The 16897-nt window shown below is 45.5% G+C and overlaps 1 protein-coding gene across 4 annotated transcripts in view; it reads left to right on the top strand.

The window, feature by feature from the left end:
- Window positions 1-16897, top strand: part of PPFIBP2 (PPFIB scaffold protein 2) — a 144059-nt gene that overhangs the window by 57838 nt on the left and 69324 nt on the right. For all 4 annotated transcript variants that reach the window (XM_087433272.1, XM_087433271.1, XM_014782637.2 and 1 more), the window contains one exon: window positions 16315-16407. In XM_087433272.1, the coding sequence (XP_087289398.1) occupies window positions 16315-16407 (93 nt within the window). The remainder of the gene's footprint in view (window positions 1-16314; window positions 16408-16897) is intronic.

The raw sequence follows: 16897 nt of genomic DNA, 5'->3' as shown, positions 1-16897 counted from the left end.
AGCTGTCTTTGTTTCTCCTCTGATATTCTGCTGAATGAGCCTCTGTACAGAAAGGCAAGAATGGAGTGAGGAAAGTTAGTTATTTTAACTTGGGCACTGAAACAGTTGGAGGCTGCAAACACCGTGACCAGAACAAGGTGTCCTCTGCTTTTCAGTTTGAGGACACAGAGAGGAAGGAGCTGCCTTTCAGATGCTCTGAATTCGGAAGTCGTGGAGCTGATTCTCTGCTCTGATGTTATCCAGTGTGGAGAGTAGTCTCCTGTGAGCTGCAAGAGCTTCTGAGTTTCCAGAGGAGGGCTCTCGAGGAGTTCTCTTCCGAAGGCTCTGAAGCCAAGGGTTTGGGTTGCAAGTTCTTTGTGCCCTTTCTTTTCGGGATGAGAGTGAGTGAGCAGTGAAAGCATGTTGGGTGCTGGAGTAGCATCCGTACCCACAGAACTCAGGCCCCTTCCTCTTCTGTGACCATCTTTAAACTGGCTCGGCTGGGTCTCCGTCTATTTTCACACTGAGGCTGAATGTTTTTCAGAGGCAGGAAGGGCACAAGCAGCTGACAGATAAGAGATTTGACATTGTAACTGGGGAAGAACAGGAGGGACAGGAAGTGTCCAGCTCAGAAGGCCCCCAACCAGGACAACCAAACCCTGGGCCTGCTGGCTTTTGTGTGTGCCCTCTGCAGCACTCATTCAGCAAGCATTTTTTGAGTTCCGGGTACTGGGTGTCCGGTGGTGAGCAAAGTAGAACCAGTGTCTGCTCTTGTGGATCTCCCATCTATTGCAGGAGATGGAGGTTAAACAGTCCCGGTAAATAGACCTGAAATTACAAATTGGTAAGTGCAGAGAGGAAGAATGGAAGGCCCACGAGAGCTATTGACGATGGAGGAGGAGGAGTCAGGGAGCCTTCTTTGAGGAAGTAACACTTCACTGAAACCTGAAAGAGAAGTAGGAGTGAGTGAGGTGAAGAACATTCTGGACAAAGGGAATAGTATGTGCAAAGGTCCTAAAGCAAGAGGGAATCGGGCAGTTTCAAGAGAGAGAAAGCCAGGGCCGGCTCCGTGGCTTAGCGGTTAAGTGCGCACGCTCTGATGCTGGCGGCCCGGGTTTGGATCCCGGGCGCGCCCCGAGGCACCGCTTCTCCGTCCAGCGCGAGGCCGAGTCCCACGTACAGCAACTAGAAGGATGTGAACCTATGACATACAACTATCTGCTGGGGCTTTGGGGGGAAAAAATGAATAAATAAAATCTTTAAAAAAAAAAAAAAAAAAAAAAAAAAAGAGAGAGAAAGCCAGTGTGGCTGACCTCAGTGACAGAGGGGAGACGCAGGCAATGCCAGATCACACAGGACAGCAAAGTTCATGGTAAAGGGTTTCTGGGGACGTGGTTTGTATAATGGGGGACTTGTAGTAGGGAAGTGACATGGCATATGTTGGGGGATCCAATATATTTTAAGAAAATTACTCTAGCTGTGATGTGGTGTATGGGAAGCTGTGTTGCAAAAAGTGAGGCAGCAGAACAAAGTTAGAGAGCTTGAGGGCTTGTCGGGATCAACTAGCATGGACTCCTCCTTTAACAAAGCCCGGGAGAGGCTAAGAACCTCGTGGTGGTTAGTGTTACAGCTACTAGCAGTGCAGCCTGATCTTGAACCTGTTCTCTCTGTCCCAGTCCGGTTCTCTTTCCTCATATCTTCTGCCAAATAGGTAGAAAATTGTTGGTTTAGAACCCAACAGAAATCCTGTCTGTGCTCAGCCCCTGCTCTTCTTTGAGATGGGGCATTGCAGCTACCAGACAGCATGCCGAGGGGACCAGACATTCTGGCAAAGGTTTGCATCCATCTTCTTAAGCATTTAAAAAGCCTCATCAAGGAGATACTGGGTGATATAGATAAGAAGTGCGCTTCCCATCACTTAGTCTTTATTATCCTGTATCCAAAATGAAACTTTTGAACGAGGAAGTCTCCAGCTGTGATGTGCCTGGGATCGTTGGTGCTGTATCCCAGCCACTAGGGCAGACGTAACTGCACCTTGTGCAGAAGTTCTCTCTGTGGAGGAACTGACTCTGCATGTGATGCAATGTCAGAAGGCCCTTTCTGTCCTGAGACCCAGGCTGTGAGCTCTGGCTCCTGTGGACAGTTGGAAGTCTGCTGAGGGAAGCTTTAAGCAAGGAGACTTCAGACTCCTCCCCAGGATGAGTCATAGCAAAGCAAATATTTTTCTTCTACTTTTAGAATTTTAAAGAGCATTAAAAAAAACAAAGCACAAAGTATCAGATATGTCCTAGGCAGTATAATCAGAGTATCTTGCCTATTCTCTACCCTAAACATACTGCCAGATTCTTCTTTTTTAAATCTCCTTTTAAAAAAAACCCTTTTCTCCTGTGACCCTGATCATAAGCCCCCAACACTTGCCCTTAGTCTGGAAGAGAAAGCCCAGGCCCTTCCGCCTGCTGGGCCTTTGAGACCTTTTGCCACCCAGCCTCAATGCTTAGTTAGCTAGTTTCATTGTTTATTCATTTGTATCTACTTGATGAGCTCCCAAGTATACCCCCTCCCTTTTCTGAGCTTGTACCCCAATGTCCTCCTCCCTAATTCTCACCCACTTCAGCTGACTCCATCAAGGCCATCCTTTCCCTCAGTCCTTTGCTGACCTCATCCCCACAGTATGCTCCTCCAGCCCAGGTCTCCAGGACTTCCCGTCTGCTGGGCTCATCCACCCCTTCTCACATGCTTCCTCAAGCCGAGGTGGCCTGGAGCACAGGTTTCTCTTAGCCCAGGTTCCTGAAGGTGGAAACACTGTCTCCTTCATTTTCCCCTGTAGGTGGGTGGATCTAGAAGAAGAGATGCCTGGATGAGGTGTGACCTGGGGCACAGGCCTGGAGCCTTTGCCCTTTGACCAGTCCAAGAGGGCAATGTCTCAAAGCAAGACAGAGTCTTTGAATTTGGGGGCAATGAGGGACATGCCTATGGTCAAGGAGGCACAGAGCTAGAGGGGAAGCATTTGCTCAGAAGAGAGACCTTGTTCTGTGGCCTTTGGGGTAGGGGATACTGGGTGCTATTGTAGTTAAGAACATGCGGTTTCAAGTAAGGCCTGGGTTGGAATCTTGGTTTTGCCACACTTACTAGCTATGTGATCTGAGGTAGATTACCTCAAACCTGGACTTCTTCATCTGTGAAATAAGGAATAATGGTGCCTGTTACATACAGATTTTGTGAGGATCAAGTAAGACAATGTATGTAAAATGCTTAGCATAGTACCACGCACACAGGAAACATTCAATGAATGTTAACTGCTACTGGCTGTTACAGGAAAGGAAAATTGAAAGAGGAACAGATGGGACCACTTTGGTTTTCTCCTAGCAGTGCATCTCAGGCCATTCATTCCTTCAGCTCTAGGCCCCATTCCATGTTCTAGGTGGAGGTCTCAAACCAAAGATCTAGAAGAGGCAGCTGCGACCTGGCCCACTGTGAGTAACCAGAGGCCCCCGTGGCTGCTGGTTCTTGCCAGCTTGGCTGTAGCTAAGAGTGAAGGCTGACCAGGGCTGGTCTTCCACCTCCTTTCCCAACAGACAGAGCCCAGGGACAAAGTAATCTTCTGCCACAAACATCCAGAAGGGCTCTGCCCCTTAGCTGTTTGGTTCCTGACTAACTCACAAACAGCTCCCACCTGCCCTGCTTTGAGATCAGTGGATCCAACCCACAGGGTCATGAGCGAGCCTCTAAAAATAGTTCCAGGCAGGGCCTGTGGACCCCACCCATGCCCTCTGAGCTGAAGTTTATTTTCCCAGGAACGGAAATCTCAGCACCATCAGCATCTTCACACTGCTGCTGGCTTCTAGCACGCTCAATGTTTAAGCCAAATTGCAACCCAACGTCACAGAGAAAATGATATCACCATGGATCCCCCATGCAATTGGCTTGGGTTCTGCAGTAGAATGTGGAATGAACTCGAGCTGCTAATGTGAGACTTTATTCTGTGTCATCTGGTCCTCAAATGGTTGGTCTAGTAGGCTGGCCACTTGGGCCAGAAGAGCTGCAAAGACAAACAGACACACAGGCATCCCAGCTCCCGACATTGACTTGCCTTTTGTTTGAGTTGGACTGCAACGAAAGCTGGAGAAATAGGCAGCAGCTTCTGTGCAGGCTGCTCCTGCTGGCTTAGAGCACGAATCCTGGATCCAACTCCTTAGGTTTGTATCTCAGCTCTATGTGACCATGGACAATTCATTTCACCTCCCTGGAGTTCAATTTCCTTGACTATAAAATGTGGATAAATAATTCAATATACGTAAAGTGCTTAGAAAATGCTTCATAAGTATTAGTTATTGTGTGATGATGACCTCGACTGCAGCTGAGAGCCTCTGGTTTCTCCAGAGCCATGCGCCCAACCGTGGATTCTGGGCAGAGAGGTTTTTTAAGACCATGAGGAGGATGGCAGTGGGTATGGTTACTCAAGGGTTCTAGCCATCTGCAATTTCCTATAGGTACCTCCCATTTTTAGCCAATGCACCCAATGTGCCCACCCATCATATTCCCCATTATAATTTAGGAGCTAGAATTCTGCCATCTCTGACCTCTAGCACCTGTGACTCCTGTCTGCCAGCTCCTTGGAGAGGTGCTCAGGCCTCTTTCCTAGCAGGGTTTAACAAAGTGGCATTATACCAGGATCATTTGCTGAACAGCTTGTGGATTCTCCCGAGCAGCACAGCCGTTGGTAGTTCTGAGGCAACAGCACTTGGGGATCCCTTGACTCGTCCTGCATTCTTTCCTCTTCCATCCTCTGTAGCAGCTCTTTCACACCTTTCCATTTGTCCCCAAACTTATACATCCCTCTCAACCAATGTCACTGCCTACTTCATTGAAAAAAAATAGCCACAAGTAGATGAATCCCTCATCTTCCCTTCCCTTCACCACAAAATGTAACTATGTTCACAGTCATCATTGTTAAACTTGCTTCTGTTTCATGGGCCTAGAGTCCCTTCTCCTGGCCAAGGCTATCCCAGTGTCCTGTCCTCCTGACCCAATCCTGTTCCACCTCCTCTTGTTCCTCTGATTATTTCTTTTCTCAACTCTGCCCTGCCTACTTCTCCCTTGTCTTTGGCTGAAAATGCTTCTTCTCAATTCTTAGGGAAAAACAAATCAAAACTATCTTTGACCCTGTACTTGCGTGTCCCTGCTGCCTTATAACTTACGTTCCTTTCACCATCAGGAATCTTGAAAGAGCAGGCTAAAAACTTACCATCTCTGCTCCTTCCTGGTCACTCCCAAACCTGCTGCACGCTGGCTTTGTCCCTAAAGGCATCTTTCAAATTCCTTCTATAATGTTGTTCTTACTGCCTCTGGTTCCCAAGCAACCTTTCCCATCCATTTTCATCATAATTTATTCCCATTTGGGAATCTTGTAGGGTTAATGGCATTCTTGTGACCACAGGACCAGCTCCTCCCTTTGGTCCTCACCTAATCCCATATTTTCCACCCGTGGATCTTTCTCTCATCCCTCTTTGATTGTTGGCTCCTCAGATAGAAGGTCTAGGCAGTCCAAGAGACACTGAGCATTTACTTCTAATGCCTTCAGGTGAGCTAAAATCGTCACAGCACACTTTCCACCCTCAACCCCAGCACCTGATGCTGCCCCTCTGTCTCCAAAGGTGTTTTTATACAGTGAGTCAGTGCGTCTTTTGGAGTTGGCAAGATGAGGTAAGAGCACCACTCAAAGAGCCTCCTCTTTTTACTCTCCTCCTGGCTTTAGTATCATCCATTCACAAGATACCAGCGCACTTACAAATACCTACTTCTCCTGTAGCCCAGTGCCGTGGGTCCCTTATGCATCCAACCACCTAATCAAGAGAATTTAGCAGGGACTAGTCTTATCCTAAGGCTATAATTTTGGGGCATGATCTTGGTAAATCAAATGCATTCCTCTCACTCCAAATCCTGCTCCCCAGGATGATCACTTAAGATCCTTCATGTGCATCTTACCAACTCCTTGGTTGGAGAGCTTACAGATAGACTGTCTTTAACATATCCTTCATTTTCTGTGTTAGTTCTGGGAAACCAGAATGTCTGAAGGGTAGTGATGTGGCTTCATCGGTCGCCTGTCTCTATTGGAAAGACTCTTTCCAAAGATGCTGCTCTCCCATTCTCTTGGGAGAATTCCTTCATAGCCTTCGAGACTCAATCATTCAAGTGGTGACTCCACTGTAAAGCCTCTCCTCTCCATTGAAGGTATAATCGATTTGTCCCTCCCCTATGCCACTGCTGCTGGCTTACATGCACCTCTGTGACAGTACTTATCACATCTCATTGTAAGACTACAGAGTTTTTTGAGATCAGGGACTAAATCATGTGCTTAGTACAGAGACTGGTACCTAGTAGGTGTTCAGGAATATTTGAGTCATTGAATAGATGAATGAATGAAGTGTGATTACGTAAACATTGGTCAACCAAGCTATTTAATTTTCTATTTGTGAACTTTGCTTTGCTCTTCCCTAAAGGTGGACATTGAGATCATTTCATAATGACAACCCCACTTCCCTTTATATATAATCGAAACCAAGAGGTGGAGGGCAAAAGGAGGTCAAGATCAGGATAGGATCTCTCTTGTTGGACTCTTAGTAGCTAAGGATCTGATTGCACTCCACTCACACTGCATTTGGAAGAAACTTTAACTCTGTGCCAAGGGTAGTAGATGGGCTTAATTATTCCTCGCCTAGAAAAAGTGAAACTGGTCCTAGGAACAACTGGTTTTATAATAACTGCCAGAAAGCCCTTAAACTCTTTAACCAAAGAATCTAGGGAAGATTTTTCTATTTACAAGTACCTGTTTACACTCATACTGCCTGGTCCCCTTATTTTTAAGGTCTACATCTTCCAAGTTCTAAAAAGCTTGGTATGTGAGTGGTGCTTCTGAGCTTGAAATATAGCCTCAGCGACTTTGACGTCGCCCCTGTGCCCGGCAGCCATGACTCTCTTGAAATTGGTTTTCTGGATTTGATAAGATCCCTTGACCAGGCAGCCTGGAAATACTACATGTTTTCTTATTTAGCTAAAAACACATGTCATCTGTGTTTTTAGTGGCTAAGGGAGGGAGAACCATCCCAAGATTAATTCAGGGCCAAGGCATATCCAGTATGTTGTGTTCAGAATCTCAGTATATTTACAGGCAAGGAGCCATCATATAATTTAACGTGCTCTGACCAGTTCAGACAGTGTTTATACTGTGGCCAAGATCCTGAGGGAACTGGAATCCATAGCTTATTAGAAGCACTGGAGGAAATGTGGTTCTTTACCTGGTGAAGACTGTGGACCTGGATATCAGAAAAAGGAGAACAGATCTATTTTGAGGACTCCAAGGTAGGAGCTCTCAGAAGGAGCTGTTGGCTGTCAATAACAACATGATGGCTAGAGCTGTCACACTGGGGACTGACTGCCTTAGGATTTTCCCACACTCCATGCTTGCATACCAAATGATACCCCCATGTGACCCTCCATCTGCCCCACTTGACTGTTCTGGAACCAGTTCTTTCCCGTGTTCAGCGAAGTATGATGCTGACGAGAGGTATCCTGGGATGTGCCAGCCAGGGAATGCTGCAGAATTGCCCTCACCCAGCATTCCCAAGAGTGTTCCAGAGCATATGTGGAGGCCGTGTTCTCCTAGCAGGGGATGGCCAGGCTATGAAGGAGTCATATTCCTGGGGATTCTGCATGGCCCCTAGCTGTGGCATCAAGTGCTCACCCCATCTAGAACTCTGCGGTGACCTAATATGGCTGTCCCTTGGCCAAGCTACAGTGAAAGGGCCAGGCCAAGAGTGAGCAGGCATCATGGAATCTGACCAGCCACTAGAGTCGGAGAATGATGGTTCTGAGGAGGCTGCCAGGGGTGATTCAGCTGGAAAGCTCATGTTTAACCTAAATTTGACCTGACTTCCAGATTGTAACAGAAATGAAAATTCAGGTTTTTATGATTGGTCAGTAGTAGCTATTGAAAGTCTCACTGTGCTCATTGTAAACATGTTTGTAGCATATAGTACTTAACAGTACGTAGTAAAATGCTCGTAAGGAGGGAAACGTTGTGGCCATGTAGATATGACTCAAAACATGGGCATCTTTTCAGGGACAATGGAAAAGTGAACACGTCCTCAGCTGTTTGTGCCACAGGCACGATTCCAGGGCTCTTCGCTAACAGTGGGTTTTGTGTGTCACTCAGGCATTTTTTTTTTCTTTCCAGCCTGAAAGTATTTTGGTATTGTTCCCTTGGGTTGTTTGTACAGATCTTTACAGATGCTTCACAGGTGTCCTGATCAGAAACATTGCCTCAAAAAAAAAAAAAAGAAACATTGCCTCTTTTTGTTCTCTTGCACAAAAAGAATGAGTTAATTAAAACTGTCAGTACGAGGGATGAACAGCTTCTAACTGTACTTTGGTCTTTTAGCTTAAACAAAGCCATTTAAAATGATTTCCGTATTTCCACGATCATTCAAAAACTGTTTATATTACACAGAGGAAATATTAGAGCATCCTGCTATAAAGAGCATTCTGCATTTTTATTCCCACATGTTTTTGTGTTTAATGACCTAACTGACCCTCTGTGTCGCTCTGTGAGGTATAATTTTCTCTATTTAAGGGATGAGAAGCTTGAGCAGAGGCGACCTACCTGAGATTACACATAGTTAGTGCAGCCTGGCCTCCTATCATTCCTTGTTTTCCTTCTGCAGAGAAGGTCATGCCTTGAGGAGGAGGCTGTAGGAATGCTGTACATGAATATGGAAGCCCCTCAACAAAGTCCGCAGGGGTCCGCTGCCTTGAGGTCCAGCTGGGCAAAGGGTGGGAAAAGGGAACCTGCAGCTCTCAGCCTCTCAGCTCCCAGACCTGGCATTTGTACGGCTCTGTAGGACATGTCTTTCTTTCAACATCACTTTTTAAAGGGTTATTAGGTGTTTTTATGTTCTTATCATCCTTCATTTATTCTCCCTTACATCTTTTAGCCCTAGTTTAGCTTCCTATTTATTTCTTGTTGTATTTTAACTTATTTTTCTTTATCCCCCTTCACACACACCCCCAGTTGATGGCTGTGGGCCTGTTGCATCTTGTATCATTCCCTGTCTTAACCTTCTTGCTCTATGTGGGAAATTAGAATGGAGGCCAACAGGTAGTGGATAGAAAGCCATCTATTCCACACACAAAGGAGACTGGGTACCTTTTTTATCCCAGCACATCCCACACAGACACACCCTGGGCCACAAAGTAGATCCCTGTTGGACCTTGATAATCCTGCTTTTAACTATAGTTGGCTCAGAACTGACAATTCTGTCTTAAAAATTGTCAGTTCAGGGGCCAGCCTGCTGGTGTGGTGGTTGAGTTCACACGCTCCACTTCAGTGGCCTGGGGTTCAAGGATTTGGATCGTCTGCATAGACCTGTACACTGCTCGTCAAGCCATGCTGTGGTGGCATCCCACATACAAAATAGAGGAAGATTGGCACAGATGTTAGCTCAGGGCCAATCTTCCTCACCAAAAAAAAAAAAAAAAAGAGTTCAAGCAAATCAAGCAACATTAGGCAGAATTTCTTTGGAATTCAGTACTGTATCCAAATAGCAGGGAATTCTTTCTTGTAAGTCTGTTTCCAAAGAAGTAAGTTTTAGTCGATTGATCACCCTTTGAGACAAATGCTTTAGCCAGGACTTTTGGTTGCAAGTAACAGAAACTCTGTTTGAACCAGTGCAGGCCAAGAGGGGACCAACAGGAAGGGCAGGGGTATATCACTGCCTTTAGAGAGCATGAACCGGGGATGACAATGCCACAAATCTCTGTTTCTTGGCTTTCATTTGTGTTTCTATGCATGTTGGCTTTATAGCTAACCCCTCCTGCAAACCAACTTCCTATATATGGAAGAGGACATGGCCACTGACAACCTCAGAATGTTCTAGCACAACAACTACCATTTTATGTTCCTAAGTTTGAAAATTCAGAGGAAGGATTCCAACCATCAAAGCTTTGATTAGGTGGCTGGGAGAGGTGAGAATATCTCTAAGAAGATGGCAGCCCTTACTTGTGCCACACAGTTACAGTAAAGGTGATGATCCCAGCCTATTCTGGACAGAAAGACAATGGATTCCAGGTTTCAGAAGAATTCTCTCTCTGTATTGGTAGTCTCCATTCCTTTCCCTTGGCAAGAGAGCAAGGGGAAAATTAGCTAGTCTGGGTTTTTTCACAATAAATGATAAGGTTTCTTTTTTGAGCCTTAAGTATCCCCTGATAATCTCATCCGTAATTAAAATTCAGTGTTCCCCAAGATAAGGAAAACCTACTTTATTTCTTGAGTCTGCTAGTATCCAGCTCTTGGTTCATGAGGAACTTACCAAGAGTAAATTCCTTATTCACTGACCTGTGGGAGATGTGGGGGCAGGACTGAGTTTAGATTAGGCTAGTGTCTTTGGATAGCCTAAACTGCCCTTTATGTAGAGACTCTGTCCATGCTGGAATCTGGCTGGTCAGTCCTATCCTTCCTGGACATGGGAAGTCCTCTCTCCATCCTCTCACTGGCCTCCTAATCGCTGAGGCTGATTAACTATCATGACCAACTCCATGACCCCCAACCATGGAACACCCTGCACGGCTGCTACATCATCCTGAAGCCTCTCTTCCACTTAGGGATGACTTAGAAAGTAGTCCCACCTTGGCTGTTGATTGCTGGGGCTGTATATTAGGCATGCCCGGCCCCAGCAGCGATGGCATTTTGGGTCTTCTAGAAACAGATCCATAACCTATAACGGTCAAGGTGCTGTGTTGTCTCTGTTCCTGAGGACTCCCAGCAATGTCACTCTCAAGGCTTGGGGAAGACTTTGATCTGACAATTCTGGGCTGTGTTTCATATTTGCCTGTAAGAGGTCTGGGTTTTAGAGGATGGATTCCTGTATCTAAGACTCTGCCTAGCCTCTTGAGAGCAAAGCTTTGATGGAACAAAGGTTTTTGGCTTCAGTGATCTTGGCTAAAGTTTCTGAGTTATTGAAAATATACATACAAGAAGAACTCCTCATCCTAATTTGATTTTGTGATACAAGAGAGGGAGTATGTTTCACGTGGAATTCTTCAAGATGCAAGAGGACATGGAAATGTCAGTCTGTGGTTGCTATTTCACCTCCACAGAGTACATAGATCTCTTGGTCCCTCATGGTATACGAGGTAACTAACCTGAATTACAGATTCAGGAACAGCTCTGACCAAGGAAAGTTTGTTTGTTTGTTTTTTTATGTGAGGAAGATTAGCCCTGAGCTAACATCTGCCAATCCTCCTCTTTTTGCTGAGGAAGACTGGCCCTGGGCTAACATCCATGCCCATCTTCCTCTACTTTATATGGGACACCGCCACAGCATGGCTTGATAAGCGGTGCATCGGTGCGCACCCGGGATCCGAATCTGCAAACCCTTGGGCTGCCGAACTGGAGGGCTCACGCTTAACTGCTATGCCACCGGGCTGGCCCCATGACCAAAGAAAGTTTGGATGAAAACATTCATTTTGTCTCTGTCACATTTGTAGAAATAACCATCAAAACAGAAGAGGAAAAAATTTGATCAAATATATGTATATCACACCTTAGTATATCAGTAATCCATTGGACAGGTCTAGCCTGGGGGCTAACATCATTAGTTGAGTAAAAAGGACCTCTTTCTTGTTTATAGTCATCAATGGGTTGAGCATCCTTCATAGGGTAGAAGTCTCCTTTAAATTCACTTGCCATTCCAGAGTGGGGAGGAATAGAAATTTAGCATCCTTCAGAATTGGATTTGACTTTCTTTTCCTCAGTGAAAGCTGGCATGGTTCTCTCACTCTGACTTCATGCATGGAGAGCTGGGCAACTGCTCTCTCACTGATTTACCTAGCAGAGAAGATAGACTAGACTTTTCAGAGACTCTGAACCCTGGAATCACTCAGGCATCCCGAGGTATGATCTCACCCATTGATCAAAGCCTTCTGTTGCCATTCCATTGTTAGAATTATGGAAACAGGTATACCCTCTGAAAAAACAAGCTCTTTCTAAAGTAAGAAAAGACAGAGCCACGTCCCAACTCAGTCTTTTTAGACACGTTTCTGAATAATTGGAATGGCATTTTCCTAACCACGTGGCCTTTTATGCCCTGATGATACAGCCATTTTATCATCCAAGAATGACATCGGGAAGTGATTTGAACCTGATGCCCAATTACTGGAATGAGGAGAATACATTTTTTCACCCAAACTCTCACCTCTGGCTGATGAATGTCGGCATTCAACACGATGATTCTAAAATATCCTTCTTGGCCCTGTTCTCAGATGCTTTCTAGGTTCTTCTTCAAATGGAGGTGGCATTTTATCCTGGTCTGTGCCCTGCTAAGGGACTGCAGTTTTCTTAAGAAGATGTCAATCTTATCTAGATTGTGAAAACATATGGCTCTGCACTTCATCAAAAGCAAAGGATGGCAATACTGCAGACTTCCATCTGGGACATTATCTCCATTTCACTGCTGTGTAATACCTTTCAAAAGCTTGCTAGAGGACAACAGTGATTTTGGTAATCTATGAGAGGAAGATGGCTCTGTTACTCTAGAACAGTGATTTGGGGCGAGAGAGGGACCTTTCTGCCGTGAGCATCACTGTTATATGGGCCAGTGTGACTGCTGGGAGAGGAGATGTCCTCAAGTCTGTTGTGGGAGGAAGAAGTACAAGGAACCACTGTTCTAGGAACTCAAACAGTACTTCTAGATTTTAAAATGTATCTTAGTTATTTAAGAAAATATGTTTGTAAGTAGCTCAAGTATTATGGTTAAAGTAAAAGCTCACCTTGACCAAACCTCCCATCCACAATTTTTTATAGCCCAGACACTCCCCCAGAAGAGAGCACTGTTTAGTGTTGTTATGTAACATTCCAGACACTGGATCTATTTATTCTCATGCTTTTATCAATACCTATGTAGTTGTAGAGTATTGTTTTCTAGTATCACAGTGTATGATTCTTTGGATCTGGCTGTTTTCACTATCCACTATACCTTATATTTCTGTGATGGTCCATAAATATCTATCTCATGTTTTAAAATGCTACAAATTGTCCATAGTATGGATGAACCATAGTTTATTTAGCCACTCCTCTGTTAATGGACATGGAGGTTCAGACAGCATTTTCAAACCTTATTTTAAGTGAATTCTCATTCAATCCCAATATATAAAACAAAATTTGTACTGATCTTCACCTCAGTTAAGTTATAACAACACAGTTTACTAATTTAGTACATAGTAACTTGGGCAAGGTGGTCTAGTGGTTAAGGTTTGGTGCTTTCATCACTGCGGCCTGGGTTTATTTCCCAGTCAGGGAACCACACCACCTGTCTGTTGGTTGTCAAACTGTGGCGGCTGCGTGTTACTGTGATACTTAAAGCTATGCCACTGGTATTTCAAATACCAGCAGGATCACCCGTGGTGACAGGTTTCAGTGGAGCTTCCAGACAAGACAGGCTACGAAGAAGGACATGACCACCCACTTCCAAAAAAAATGGCCATGAAAACCCTGTGAATAGCAGTGGAACATTGATATAGTGCTGGAAGGTGAGAGGATGGTGCAGAATCACTGGGCTGTACACAGGGTTCCTAGGAGTCAGAATCAACTCGATGGCACTAACAACAAAACTTGGGCAAATTATCCATTTGTGCCTTGTTCATATACTTTGTGCCTCAGTTCCTTTGTCTGTAAAATGGGAATAAAAATAGTACCCATCTAATGGGATTATGGGAAGGATTAAATGAGTTAATGCATGTAAAGTGCTCTAAAGAGTGCCTGGCACGCTGAGAGCGCTACATAAGTGCCTGCTGTATATTTACAGCCCTGTGCTTGGGCCACGTTGTATTGGTCTCCATAGAATTGCTTTGGCCTTTGGCTCTATTATCCATTAACCTTTGACCTACTTTGAGGGCATCACAGGAAAGCATTGAGTTCTACTGGGCTCTGTTTACTGTGAGGATATCGTCATGGATGTTGTTTATCCCATTACACAGAGTCTCTCTGTGAAAAATTCCTCCCTTCCTTAGGAATAGTTATGTTTCTCCTAAGCAGGCGATTTGATTTTGCCATACTGGTCTGTGCATCTTTTACCTCATTGTGCTTCCCTCTTCCCATTGGCTGCCTGAGTGGATCCTTATTTTTCAGTCTGCTTCTAACATGTGTTATAGACTGTCTGGCATGCATTTTGTGTATTAACTAAACATATCATGTAACTTACTTTCATACTGTTCTGTTTTTTTTTTTTTTTGTCAACTAGTAAAAGTAGCTGCCTCTCTGGGTGGTTGTATGGGTAGACCTTTTATGATAATGAGGAACATGCTGCACTCCTTGACTGAGGCACAGTTTGTGGTGGTGGCTTGCTGGAGTCTTGTGGAAGGAGTCTTCCCTTTGGTCTTCTCTCCTTCATCTCCTGCTGGAGAAGTGGCAGCTGCCAGTGCTGGGTGTCCCATGCATATGCTGACTCTGGCACTGGGGCCGGACATGCCTGGATCCTTTTCTATCCTCTCTCTGCCCTGAAAATCACCATCATGCGAGTTCTTGGACAGAGAAACATTTGGCCTGTTCTTAAGAATTATTTTCCTATCTTGTTAGGTTCTAAGAAAACGTAGGTTATATGCTTCCATACTCATCAGACTTTGACCATATGAGGACTGGAATATTAATTAATGTAACAACAATAAACTGCCATCAACACAAAGAATCATTTGTGATTGTTAAGGCCCTTTGTCTATGGTATGAAAGAGCTTCCATAACAATGAAGGAGATGCAGACTGGAGAGAGGCTGGAGTAAAGGCAGTGGTGTGGCAGGGGCACCGTGTCCCATCTAGCCTGTGCCTGGCACAGCTGCCCTGGGAATTAGCCCCTGGACTCGCCCTCCCACTGCACCTTGACAAACAGCCAGTGCTTCTTTCACAAGTGAGACTCCAAGCTTGAATGCAGAATGCTGGGACTGAGCCTGGCTCTGCCACCTGCCCTCACCTGGGCAGTGCACTGGGGAAGGGGTGGGACAAGGGAAGGAAGGAGGTGCCCTTTCTTAATGGAGGGGGATTGGAAAACCCATCCTGAAGGTTGGAATGTGGGGAATGGGCTCAGAAGAAGGGGGCCACCCCTGGGCCCCTGTGCCTTGATTCCTCTCTGACCCCCTTCTTTGAGCAATCATGACTTTCCTTTGGAGTGGAGAGTATCTGCTTCATGAACACTGAAGCATTGAGTTCCCTGGACTAGCTCAGATTATTTTGATTGTCACTCCTCCATTTAGCAATAAGATCTATGTTTTCAGACTGTGAAGCCTCTGGAGGGCCTGCCTTGGGCCTTCCATTTAGCATGGAGGAAAATAAATAAATAAAATTAGCATGGAGGAAGAGAGTGTTGGTAGTGTTGGGCCAGCTCAGTTCCATTAGCAGCTACCTCCCTCCTCCTTGCCTACCGCCAGCTCAGACACACTCAGAAAATGACTGCAGCTCTTGTTTCTAGCTCAGGGCATTTTATAAGATTCTGCCTCTTATCTGCCATTTTAAATTTTCTCCCTTTCCTCTGTTTTCCATAGTTCTGGCTACTTTCCATTTCCCTGTTTTCCCTCTGCTTAGCCCTTTGCGATCCCTCTGGCTGTCGTTTGGGTTCTTCTCAAGACCTTTCATCTCAGCTTGCTTCTCTCAGCTCTAGCACTGCAGAAACACAGCATGCCAGCCTGGCTGCCAGAGCCCTTATCGAGGGTGGGATTGGGCACTTCTGGAAGGGATGTGTGAGTAGCTGAAGGGCCGTGCAGTTGGCCTCCCCTACCCTCTGTGCTCATTGACATGTTCAGGACAGGCCTCCATGCTGTGAGATGTGCCTTGGCTCTGGAGAACCCTGGCATGAGAGTTAGGAGATACCAACATCTATGCAGGAGTTGTTCCCACAATAGTTCCTTGGTGAATGGTACCAGCTCCCCCATCTCCTCAAAGAGGAGACCCGTATTGCTGTTGGTGCCTCTGGCAGGCTGTGCCTCCAGCTAAACCAGACCCAACACGTCCAGTCAAGTCAAGCACCGCTGGGTCTGGAGCTCCCTTGAGGCCTTCCTGGCCAAGGGTGAGGTCATCCAGGGGGTGGTTTTGTGGTTTTGCCAACTTTCAAGACACACCTATCAATGGCATCTGGTCTGGTCCTTCTTGTAGTAGTTTTGAAATCTTGTGGTTTCCTGTTTAGGTGGGTGGTTTTGTACAAATAATCAGTGAAACCGTCCTCACAAATTGTATACTTCATTTGGAATTTGGTAAGATGTTTTTCCAATCTTTGAAGTGTGTTTTTTTCCTTCCCTTTAGTCCCAGGTAAATCACCACGGTGCTGCTAGTAATGAAACGTACCAGGAACGCTTGGCACGCCTAGAAGGAGATAAGGAGTCCCTCATATTACAGGTGGGTGCTTTTTGATGGGAACCAGCTTATCCTGTCACTTCCAACTCTGTAGCTGCCCTAAATAGGAGGGAAGTACAAGGGGTTTTCTCTGTTGGATTTACCCTGCTCCCAAAGAATGTTTTTAAAAAAACTTTTCCTGAAACAAAGCAGAAAGCAACGGGGGGCACCGTTTAACTCTGGACTTTGCTTTTGGGGGCTGTGAATGCGTTCACTTATTTATCGTGGACACTGAGCACCCGCCTCTATACCCTGGAAGCTCTGTGGCCAGGCTGATTAATGAGACCCTATCCTCCAGGAGCCCAGGAGTCTTGCAGGGGAGATAAGATATGTCCTTATGTCACTAATAAAACAGAGCCATGAATGATCCAGGCCTAAGGGTGAATACTAACGGGATCAGGCCCAAATCATTTGGGGCTGGATCTAGACTGATCACTTTGAGGCCAAATCCCCTGGAGCTGGTAACATGGGCTAATAAGCCTTTTGATGACTT

This window comes from Ceratotherium simum, chromosome 7 (genome assembly GCF_057802395.1).
Source record: "Ceratotherium simum simum isolate JZ-2026a chromosome 7, ASM5780239v1, whole genome shotgun sequence".
In the NCBI taxonomy this organism is placed as follows: Eukaryota; Metazoa; Chordata; class Mammalia; order Perissodactyla; family Rhinocerotidae; genus Ceratotherium; species Ceratotherium simum.
The sequence above is the reverse complement of the archived record's forward strand: the minus strand, read 5'-3'. Positions and strand labels throughout refer to the sequence as shown.